Here is a 12440-nt window from a genome sequence, read left to right as displayed (position 1 = left end):
GTGTTTGTCTTGAGCTTTCTCGTATATTTCCATATTTTGCCCTCATATTATTGATTTTCAATTCCATTCACGGTTGTATATTCACATCAACACACAGGGACTTGGCACGGATTTACAACCTACGGTCCATAAATGTATTGTAGTATCATACTTTTATACATAAGGACCGCGGGTGGGAATTCCTGCCAAGTCCCTGTGAGTCAGGATTATTTTGTCTTCATTTTTGAATCAATCTTGGACCATTTTTTAAATTCTGTATTCATTTCTTTTCTTATCTTTATTATCATTGTTGGTGTTTACAATTTTCTACAATTTTCTTTTCTTTTCAGACCGAGGAGAACGTCCCTATTACAACCACACGGGGGCCGGAAAGCACACATTCACATTGAGTGGCAAGTTAATCTTCAAGATATCTTTACGGCCCCTCACTAGCGATACAAGGGTTCATTTCCTTGCAACAAAACAAGTTAATTCTGTTGCCTACCCAGCGCTTCCTAAAGACTATAAAGTAGAAGGTGCCGAGGTTCAGCGGAGGCGAATATCCGTATCGTGGAAGGCAAGTCCAGAGGAGACTCCTTATGACAATATTATCACTTATTGTGTCGCCATCAGTAGGGGGAGATCATATCCCACTCACTGCTCGCTCAATGCACATTTATATGGGGACAGTTATATGAAACCGCCGGTAGGCGCTGGTTTCGGATTCGCAAAGGAGAAAAAGAGATTTAGAGAGATGGAGAGAAAGGCGAGGCCTGTGAAGGCTGCTAAGCGTGGTCAAATAGTGTACAAGTGCATTGGAAGTCGCACGAATTATATTTATACACGGGCGAAACCTAATACAAGGTATTACATTGATGTGTATGTCATCAATAATAATACGAACCGTACAAGTGCTTATACGGGATTAGAGTTGAAGACAATGAGAGGGAAAAAAGTCAAAAATCTCAAATTTAACAAAGTTAATAAAGTAACGTTAAGTCGACCGAAACAGAAGGAAGGTCTCAAGTTTAAATTGACAACGTTTACTAGTAAAGTGTTTCTTGCCATTCATGCATGCAGAGGAAAGGTCAAATTCCAAGTAATGCGTAGAGGGAAAACTATCGTAAACACGAGGATAAGGAATATAAAGAAAATGACTTTAAGAGATTTGGAACCGGATGATTATCTTGTGAAAATAACTAATTCACGGAAAGGAAGACGGAATGTACGTGTGTTTATAAGCAATAGTACTAAAGTGTTTCAACAGTACCCGGATCTACCAAACGATACACGGATACTAGTGTTCGATGAACAGATCACATGCAGCAATGTGACAATCGCCTGGCTTGAGGCGGGTGAAAGACAAACATATTGTCTTTACAAGAAAGAAATACCCGCCAGCACCAAACGAAAACGGCGGCGAAATAAAACAGATTCATGTAAAACGTCGTCTGTAAAAAGTAGTGAAAAAATCATTTGTAAAAAATTTAGTAGGAGACATAGGAATACAAACACTGGTGTTACGACCTATGAAATAACAGGCTTAAAGCCCGATACAACCTACCAATTTGACATTCTTGTTAGTCGGCGGAAACGGCACTCATTGCCGTACCAAAGTGTTGTTACTCAGACAAGAACGGGATGCTGAGCTTTTCTGTGAGTGAATGACGAGTGCAAGGTATATGAAATGTAGTCTGAATGTCAATCTTAAGGAGATCTGTGATTTTGCTACTAAAAGGCGGGAATGTATTTCCGGACAAACTGTGCCACTGTGATGTCGTTTTGACCTAGATTACCTAGAGTAAAAATTCACTCCCCGTCAGACTCACAATAAACCTTGCGGGGAGTAGAAACAATACAAAGGGCAATCGAGGGTATATTGACCAAGCCGATGAATACAATCCTCATAACACTTTGTCATCGATTTTCTCAGATATTAACACACCTCAGTTGATTCGTCGAACTTGTCCCATCTATAAAATGAATTGGCTGTTTGTATGGCTTTCCATGGAAGGTCCTCAACGTTTAAGAAATAAAACAAAAATGGCTACAGCATAATACATATATCTGTCTAAAGAAATGGTGATCATTTGATTCAAACACATTACATAAAAGGAATAGAAAGTCTGCTCATCGTCACTGTATGGTGGTTTGTTACGTAGTACTCCATGATCCTGGGTAACGTCTGCTCAGTTTGGGCTTTACTCCTTGTAAGGGAGATAACTCTTTTTATCTCCTCACTTCCGAGTTAGGTTGTAACATTCCGAGCCCCTGATGTTTGAGAGCTGTTGCGAGGATAAAGGGAAGTTCATAAGGAATATATTTAATCTCTAGTATGACACTTTTCTTACAAAAACAACAACAAAATCTCAACGACATCACGTTCTAAACAAATTGTGGGATTTAATCCAGCTCATGTTCTGAAAGACTGACTTCTATTTCTCTATGATATTCAGATATTGTTACATTTATTTCAATTTTGTTTCAACTCGATACAATAACTAATTATTCTTTATGCGTGCAATACATGTATGTTGTATATTATGATCTGATAAAGACATTCACCAATTTAAACACATCCAAATTTACTATTCAATCAATCGGGGGTCAAAGGTTAACCACACTGATCGTCTATCGCTCATTAAGAAAACTGTAAATGAAATCCATTCTTGATGTTATTTAAAATCCTTAATTACCATGTTGTGTATCCGTGAATATTGCCGCCTACTCTGTGTTACGGAGAAAATTCTCCATATTTAATGTTGTCAAAACACATCATACCTAAAGCACGTAAATGCTTCATTTTGATTCATAAATTTCATCAGGTAGGGTGTATCGGTAAGTGGCATGTAGTACAGTGTTCCGTTGGCTAGTGTTCATTATGCAATAAGTTTCATTTTATATATATATATGCTTTCATGTACGTAAAATTTACTATGTTTATATGCATTGTAGTAGGATACATTGTAGTGATATATTTATATATTTGTTAAACACGAGTTACATTTATTTTAGATAGCTACAGTGTATGAACAGATTGTGTCTGTACATACAACTACAATGTATTTGATACTACAATGCAAATAAATGATAGTATTATTTTATAAATACAATTCATACTATACTTACATTACACGTATGGTGTTAAAAATAGATGACATAAAACGCGTTCCAATTCCTACTCCAAACCATCATCCACACATCTAGCCCCGCCACTCTTTCTCCGCCCTTTATAAACTTTGAATATGTACTGAGAAGATCAGAAATAAGTTCCCTAGTGAGGATTTTTTCTTTATTTCATAAGTTATCATCTCATAACAACCATTCATGCTGAGTGTATGAACATAAGTCACTTACTTTCAGAGTGAGAGAAAGCATTTAAAAAACGCATTTTGTTATGTGGTTAAAAGTTAAAGGAACACGTCATAGCTTCTTCATAATTTACAATCTTAATCATCAACATCTTATTTTCGTTTTCCTTTCCATCCCATATTTTATGTGATAGATCATTGGGTTGAGAAATGACAACTTAAATGGCATTTTGGATCAGAGGAAATGTTCGCTTAAACACTGTGAACCAACGGAGCCCGTGTACTGTAGTTACTGATCTTGTCAGTCACGTCATGAAATCGACATGATAATCATCGATAAAGTGTTTGCAAATATTTATCAAGCATTCTAATTTATTTCTTACACATGGTGTCAACATATGCTAATTAAGTTTAGACATCATTGCCACTGTTGATATTAAATTAATTTCATATTTGTTTAAATAATTGAAATTGTGTTTGAGTTGTTTTTACTTGGTTTTTGTTTTTTCTTTGTCACTTTTATGTATAATGAAGGGAAAAAGAGAATACCGACATGCAAACGAAATCTCAATTCTGACTCAAAGCGATAAAACGAAATACGAACAAAAATAGCTTAACATGGCCTTCAAAAACGACAAAGAACATAAGACCAGGAGCTTTGGAAGGGAAAGCGTCTTCTTCTTCATCGACGACATTCGCCATGCAAATCTAGACCCATTCAAGTCACATTATCATGAATGAGAACTTTGGGGGTGACAGCGGATCCACTAGGCATCTAAAAAAGAATCAAATACTTCTGATTTCATATCACACGAAGAAATGAGATTATCATGGCGACCAAAACATTTCCCCATGACCTCCATCAACCTGCATCTCTCGAAACCCTGTATTATTCGTGTTTCTGTCAGTAGTCGGCATTTGTCACGAAAATCGTGATTATGCGAACAATTATTTGAATATTTGAATCAACTCGGACACGTAAGAAGCGTAAGCAGGGGATACAGGAATGTTACTAACTAGAAATGGAAAATTAACAGTTGAGAAATTGAAATCATCACGCTTGGTCGTATTAAAGTCTTTAGTGGGCTTGACTTCAAGTTCTACATAGTACATCGCAGGAACATGGTTAATAACGTTTTTGTTTGTTATTTCAAGGCAGCACATCATCCATATACATTTTACATATGTGAAGGTGAAGTGCATGGTAAGGTCGCTGTTACTCGTTCTGATAGGCTGTTTGGTATAATCAGCCTCGTAGGAGTCAGCCGATAGAGGGGACACAAATTGTCCCCATCTGGCATGTCATTAATATGTAGGAAGATATACAACCAAACAAAAATACATACTTAAGGTCTCACACAACTAATTATTTCATAATATGTTATTACCAATGACTCATTCCCCTCAATCGCTCGTTTCAAGTTCAAATGTTGTAAATTTATATCAGATTAAAAGTTGAAGATTTCCCTACTAGAAAAATGATGTTATTGGATAGGTTTAATAGCATATAAGAGCACACCTGTACTTGGAAGACAGTAATCCTGATATTTACATTGGACAGGGGAACCCCCACCTGGGGGATTCCCGCCTTTTTACATCTGAATTCCTACATCTTTCTACTTATACCAGGAGTGTATATTTTTAATTTATAAAATCTCAAGACCCTACTCTTTATTCTCGTATATATAAAGTACCCATTGCGTGTGTTACTTACTCGGGAAATAGCTACAAACCCAAGAAACACATTTTCTTCGGGGACTTGGTTCAGGTGAAACACCAGCTGATTGGCTGAATTAGTTGTGTGAGACCTTAATACATACTTAAATGATTTAAATGAATAACCAATAATTTTCATATCTATTCGTTCTTTAGAGTTGTTGCGTTGGTTTAAACTATTGCATAAGCTACCAGAAACATTCAAACACTTAAAAAATCAACAACAAAAAATGAAAAATATATTTGGTATTACTAAAGAGACTGTTAGATAAACTCTATGTATAACATGAGTTAACGTTATTAGTATCAAACAAAACAAAGGTAGATATTTCATATGGGATAAAAAATTATGTAATAATTACAGTCTTATACACAAAGACAAGCTATCATTTACTTCGTAAAAGGTGTTTTCGAGAGGTATCCAGATACACATCATAATACATCAACTGAAAGGAATAGAAATTTTCACGTCCAAATGTTTTACTCACCGGCAATACACGCATCGTGCGTAAAATTATAAAACAGGGAAAATCGTGGACAGTTTACAAATATATATATATATATGCCACAACATCGATTGCACAAAAAGACACAAAATATTAATATCTTTCAAACAATTGATAGCTGGCCACAGTACAGACAACATGAAATACAGTTAAATGTTATTACCTAATAGAAATTAAAGATATGACGAAATTATCAACAACATCATTAGGAAATGACCACCCAACCACCTACAGAAATATAAAGGTGACAACAGGACACCCAACCCCCTACAGAAATACACAGGTGACAACAGGACACCCAACCCCCTACAGAAATATAAAGGTAACAACAGGACAGCCAACCACATACAGAAATACACAGGTGACAACAGGACACCCAATCACCTACAGGAAACACAGGTGATAACAGGACACCCAACCACCTACAGGAAACACAGGTGATAACAGGACACCCAACCACCTACAGAAATACACAGGTGATAACAGGACACCCAACCACCTACAGAAATACACAGGTGACAACAGGACACCCAACCACCTACAGAAATATACAGGTGACAACAGGACACCCAACCACCTACAAAAATACACAGGTGACAACAGGACAACCAACCACCTACAGAAATACACAGGTGACAACAGGACACCAAAAACCTAAAGAAATATACAGGTGAAAACATGACACCCAACCACTTACAGAAATACACAGGTGACAACAGGACACCCAACCACCTACAGAAATAGACAATTGACAACAGGACACCCAACCACCTACAGAAATACACAGTTGACAACAGGACACCCAACCACCTACAGAAATACACAGGTGATAACAGGACACCCAACCACCTACAGAAATACACAGTTGACAACAGGACACCCAACCACCTACAGAAATACACAGTTGACAACAGGACACCCAACCACCTACAGAAATACACAGGTGACAACAGGACACCCAACCACCTACTGAAATACACAGGTGACAACAGGACACCCAATCACCTACAGGAAACACAGGTGATAACAGGACACCCAACCACCTACAGGAAACACAGGTGATAACAGGACACCCAACCACCTACAGAAATATACAGGTGACAACAGGACACCCAACCACCTACAGAAATACACAGGTGACAACAGGACACCCAACCACCTACAAAAATACACAGGTGACAACAGGACACCCAACCACCTACAGAAATATACAGGTGACAACAGGACACCCAACCACATACGGAAATACACAGGTGACAACAGGACATCCAACCACCTACAGAAATACACAGGTGACAACAGGACACCAAAAACCTACAGAAATATACAGGTGAAAACATGACACCCAACCACTTACAGAAATACACAGGTGACAACAGGACACCCAACCACCTACAGAAATAGACAATTGACAACAGGACACCCAACCACCTACAGAAATACACAGTTGACAACAGGACACCCAACCACCTACAGAAATACACAGGTGATAACAGGACACCCAACCACCTACAGAAATACACAGGTGACAACAGGACACCCAACTACCTACAGAAATACACAGGTGATAACAGGACACTCAACCACCTACAGAAATACACAGGTGACAACAGGACACCTAATTGTCAACCACCTACAGAAATATACAGGTGACAACAGGACACCAAATCACATACAGAAATAGACAGGTGACAACATGACACCCAACCACCTACTGAAATACACAGGTGAAAACAGGACACCTAACTGTCAACCACCTACAGAGGCCTGAGACATAAGATAACATGACATCGAATGTAAACACATTTAAACAGTTTAAGATGTGTGGAGACGGGTATATCCCAAGTCATTCTAGTCAAATAGATTATTTTTTTCAATTGATAACAGAGTAGAAAACATGATTCAAGAGAGATAACTCGTTTTAAGGAAAATACTATTACACTATGTAGTAACAAAAAAAATACGAACCGTGTCGTTTACATATAACATTATACGAAGGAGGGAAACTTGATAATTAGCAACAGCAAAAACACAAAAGTACAAACAGCCATTCTGTTGTAAGCTTCTGGGCCCTATAACATGGGTGATGAAGTAACCGCCCTCAAGCTACAGGCAATTGCAATAAATCTGTCGTTGAAGATACCTATACAAACTCAAAGGAAGGGCCAAGCCCGAATCCTCGATACATTCGAGTATTTGCGTGTGATTAAATTATTATTTGTCCCTTACAGAACAATGGGATAAACAATTATTTCAAAAGTGCAATGCAAGCTTTTTTATAAACTGTCGTTTTGGAATACATCGACATGCGTGGGCGAGTATCAATTCTTCCTTGACTGAATGACCCATCTGAGGATACAAAGATATCTTATCATTACAGATATCGTTGGACAAATACTTTAAACACTAAAAATTTAAGAACTGATGTTTAAAAAATCTGATAAGTGGTAGGCCCTAAAAGCAACAAAGATGATTTGGCGACTTAAAATAGACTTTGTGTATTTCGTATTGTTACTTTTCAAATTAATGTAAGTATCTGAAAGGACTACATCCCGATCTTCTTCCTGGCCACTAAATAAGTATGACGACATATTTTCTCCATTAGAGTATCAGTTAATAGATCCATCTAGAACATTCCAAAAGTGCAATACTCTGTTATAAATCACATTGGATTCAAATAACCTCACGTTTACATAGCGATCACAACATTTCTTCACAACATTGACAGATTTATCTCTCGTTTTATCTTCGAAAGGGTTCTTTGTCACCCCTATGGTATGACGTCTATGTCAGCCCCTAGGGTATGAGATATATAGCACGTGCTGGTAACAATACAATGACGTCACGTCAATATTATGTTGAATTGCAGAACCACGGGTTAGACAACCAAGAATATCTCCCCTTGGTTTGCAGATTCCTCTGTCCTGTCCTCAAGGTAGGGAGAGATTATTTTCTGTCACCATATTATTTTTTTTATACATGTAGGGTCCAGTTTTTCAGATATTTAAATAAACAAACATGTATGTTCGTTAAGAAAAAACATGTCGCAATGCAGCACATGGTACACCCCTCCCTCGGCCCTCCCTCGGCCTGGAGATTTCTCTACCACACCCTCTAGGTATGGAGATACTCCACAATGTCAGATGTTCAACCAGGGACGTGAAACTTCTGACAGGCGTCGTGTAACTATGGCCGATAAGCGGAAATGGTACAGATTACATTCTTTTAATCTTCATCTTTGTAATTAAAAGATGCCAGTGACTGGCTACACATGACGTAGCGCTAGGCCTGTGGGGAGTTTTTGTGTTCCATTCCTTGGCCGAGACAATCCACCCTAACCCCTGTAGCTTTTTCCGTCTTCACGTTGGCGTAACTTTAACGTTTTACATTGTATAATAGGCGGGTGTCAAGCTACCGTATCTTGCTGGTCTGGTGTTTATGCTCATTACCGTAATATTCTAAATAATTTTATATCAAAACAGCATTAAGTAAACATATGGACTTGGAAGTTTAAAAGCTCAGAAAATATGAAAACTTCCAAGACTCATTTCTTAAAATCTCATATGAAATGAAAACAAATTTAAGATACTTTCAATTTTATAATGGCTGTGTAGGACTTTAGTTGTCATAATCTTCAGTTCTACACCTGTAAGTGCATCTTTTATATATAGATCTAGATATATATAGCAATATCATCATTTAAGGTTCCTTTTTTTCCTTTTTTTTTTTTCTGCAAATAATATTCATCAATTCGATACAGGACAACACCAGATGTCTACTTATTGAAAATGTCTTGCATATTGCACGTATATGTTAATTTCAAGCTTTTCTATTTAGAACTACAATTGAAGTTCATAGAAATTTGAAATATTAGTCGAAAAACCACCTCATCAAAAATCGCCAGTAAGCACGTTGACAGATTTAATATAAATACGAGTATCTATGTATATGTAATAAAAGTTATAAATGGGTATTATTACATTATGTTTTGACAGTAAAGATAGCAAAATCAAAATCCATGTGAATAATACCAACCATTTAGCTTTAAAGATGTGATAAAGAAAAAATACAAAATTTACTCTTCACCATATTTTAATTGTATAAGCTATTACCACTAATACACAATGAATAACAAAATAGTAAATATAGAACAATAGAAAACAGAACAATAGAAAACAAGATAAGCAACAAATGGATTATTGGACTTTGTTAATACATGTGTAAATACAGCAATCAAACATATAAATATTAATAGAAATACAGGGGACTGACACATTCCTATGACCCAGAATGAAATATGAACTTGGATGTCCAACCCCCATATCACTTCCTACGACCCAGAATGAAATATAAACTCAATGTCAAACCCACATATCACTTCCTATGACCCAGAATGAAATATAAACTCAATGTCCAACCCACATACATGTATCACTTCCTATGACCCAGAATGAAATATAAACTCAATGTCAAACCCACATATCACTTCCTATGACCCAGAATGAAATATAAACTCAATGTCCAACCCCCATATCACTTCCTATGACCTGAAATGAGATATAAACTTCAACATCTGACTCAAATATCTCTAAAGGTGATTAGGGGCAGAACTTCAGGTTTTAAATTAATTTCCTTCAGATTCTGGGTTAATAGAACGTGTCAAGCCCCTGTGAGAATGAGTACAGTAGCGTATGGATTTCTCAAAGTATGTTGTACGTATCACATACAAAAGTTAGTATCACATAAAGAAATTGTAGCATTCATCCGATCAACCTTTTTATGATAATACATCTTGATTGCATCAGAAGGCAAGGACACATTTGTAAATTTATGCAGTACAAAATGAAAAGCAAACAAATTCAACAGAAGAATCACTTTAAGATTTAGGCACAAGTATACACCAATGATGTTCCATACAAAAATAATATGAATACTACCCTGGTTATATATTCTATAATGTCACTGCACAATGAAATTTTAGATACCTGGTATACATTACCCAAAATGGATGGCAATGTTCCATCAGAGGGGGGAGGAACATATCCTTCATGTACTGCCTAAGGATTTCATATGCAGAAAGTATCTAAGCTTGTGAATTAGGATATGAATAGATGATTTTTGCTTGTTTGCATGGTTTATTGCCCTATGAACAGCCAGTCATATTGAGGCGGGGTCTCCTTGTAGTAGTTGGTGACTTCCTCCATCAACAATTTATGTGAGGCCGTAGCATGCCATCCAGAGCAATAAAGGTAAAGTGTTTTGCCCAAGGACACAACCATGACAGCACAGATCGGCCCGTTTCTCATCGTCCCGAGAAAAACTTTTGATAAACCAACAGGGTAGGAAACACCAAACCACATACCTTGGATCTTCATTTCAGATTTCGTGGCCTGCGATCTAACCGTCTGAGCTATCTTATGACTTGATGGAAGACATTTGCACTAGGTTATTTTATATAGACAGATATCACCCAATATGGATGGTAATATTAGATCAGGGATGAGCAGAAATATATCATTAATGAACTACCTTATTTAATGCTTTAGTATGCAGAAAGTATCTAAGCTTGTAAATTAGGATATGAATGGCCAAAAGATATTTGCACTTAAGCTTAAACCAGTTTCTAATTCTGTATACAAATTCTGATGGTCATAGCAGATCCTAAAATATAATGCAATAAGTATAATATACTTGTATGCATATAAAATACACACTTCACAATAGCAGGCCTCACATAATAGATCTAACTGTATCTTAGGGATATTCCATTAAAATATCTACCTGACCCCTGGACTCAACAATAAATCACTTCTAACCATGGTTGGACTTGCCTTCCTATTACCGCTATTCAATTTGTTAAATAAATTCTATAGGTGGTACCCCTTAACCAAATCTGGAGTCCCTGGGGTGGGGTAGATGTTTTACTGAAAAGCCCTTAAATGTATCTACTGTACTGGTACATGTATATAAAAACTATTAGTTTGACACAACACAAGTAACACAGGATGCCCTTTACAGCATGGATACTATTTGCATAACAATGGCTGATGCACAACAGGAAATCACATGTATAATTTGCAGACATTATCAAACTACAATGTAATCAACAACATGCATACAATGTCTTACATCACAACTGTCCATGAGCAATATTTCGTACCATATGTCTAATGGAAGTATCAGAAATGTACTTTCATCTCTGCTATTCTGCTATAAATTGTAAGTTTTGGGCACACATTTGCAGCCCGGTAAATGTATTTAAATCAAAGCCTCATTTTGTACATTTGGAGGACATGACATCCCCAAATTCTCAGCTTTATTTTGTTTGCCATTTTTCTTTGATTTATAATTTAGAAAAAAATATATATACATATTAATATTGAGTAATGAGTTGAAACTTACAGAAAATATTAGTTTACTCATATGTTTTTGATGCATTGCATGTTTATATACAGCGCATAAACAGAAACTACAAAAATATGCTTTATTTCACATGTAATAAAGAATCTATTTGTCTTTTTTTTTCGGATTGGATTATTTTGAAATAAGTCACATGAACCATATACAAATGTAAAAACACAAGGATAACCATAAATCTATAGTCATTTTTTAAGTAAATAACAATGGTTACAAAAAAGGCCTGCAAAAACTTGACAGACAATATTGAATATAAAGAGAAAAAATACAAAATATGGACATGTTATTTAATTTCTGTTAAAAAAAAAAAAATTCCTGACTTATTACGTATATAATACCTTGTCTTTATAGTAATCACAAACCTTATGCTGAGAACTGTATAGTGGTCAAAAATTATCAAAAAACCTTTTCTATTTAAAAAAACATGGAATAATATTGATCAACTTTCAACAAGCTCTTCACAATATTCACACAGGAAATTTTTATGTGGCAATTACATGAGATGTCTATA

At 36.3% G+C, this 12440-nt stretch overlaps 1 protein-coding gene across 2 annotated transcripts in view; it reads left to right on the top strand.

Moving 5' to 3' along the window:
- The window catches only part of LOC117336794 (protein NDNF-like), a 60220-nt gene extending 56459 nt beyond the window's left edge, over positions 1-3761 (top strand). For both annotated transcript variants that reach the window (XM_033897445.1, XM_033897451.1), the window contains one exon: positions 330-3761. In XM_033897445.1, coding sequence (XP_033753336.1) covers positions 330-1627 — 1298 coding nt within the window. In that variant the 3' untranslated portion in view covers positions 1628-3761. The remainder of the gene's footprint in view (positions 1-329) is intronic.
- The last annotated feature ends 8679 nt before the right edge of the window (positions 3762-12440 follow it).

This window comes from Pecten maximus, chromosome 1 (assembly GCF_902652985.1).
Source record: "Pecten maximus chromosome 1, xPecMax1.1, whole genome shotgun sequence".
Lineage (NCBI taxonomy): Eukaryota > Metazoa > Mollusca > Bivalvia > Pectinida > Pectinidae > Pecten > Pecten maximus.
The sequence above is the reverse complement of the archived record's forward strand: the minus strand, read 5'-3'. Positions and strand labels throughout refer to the sequence as shown.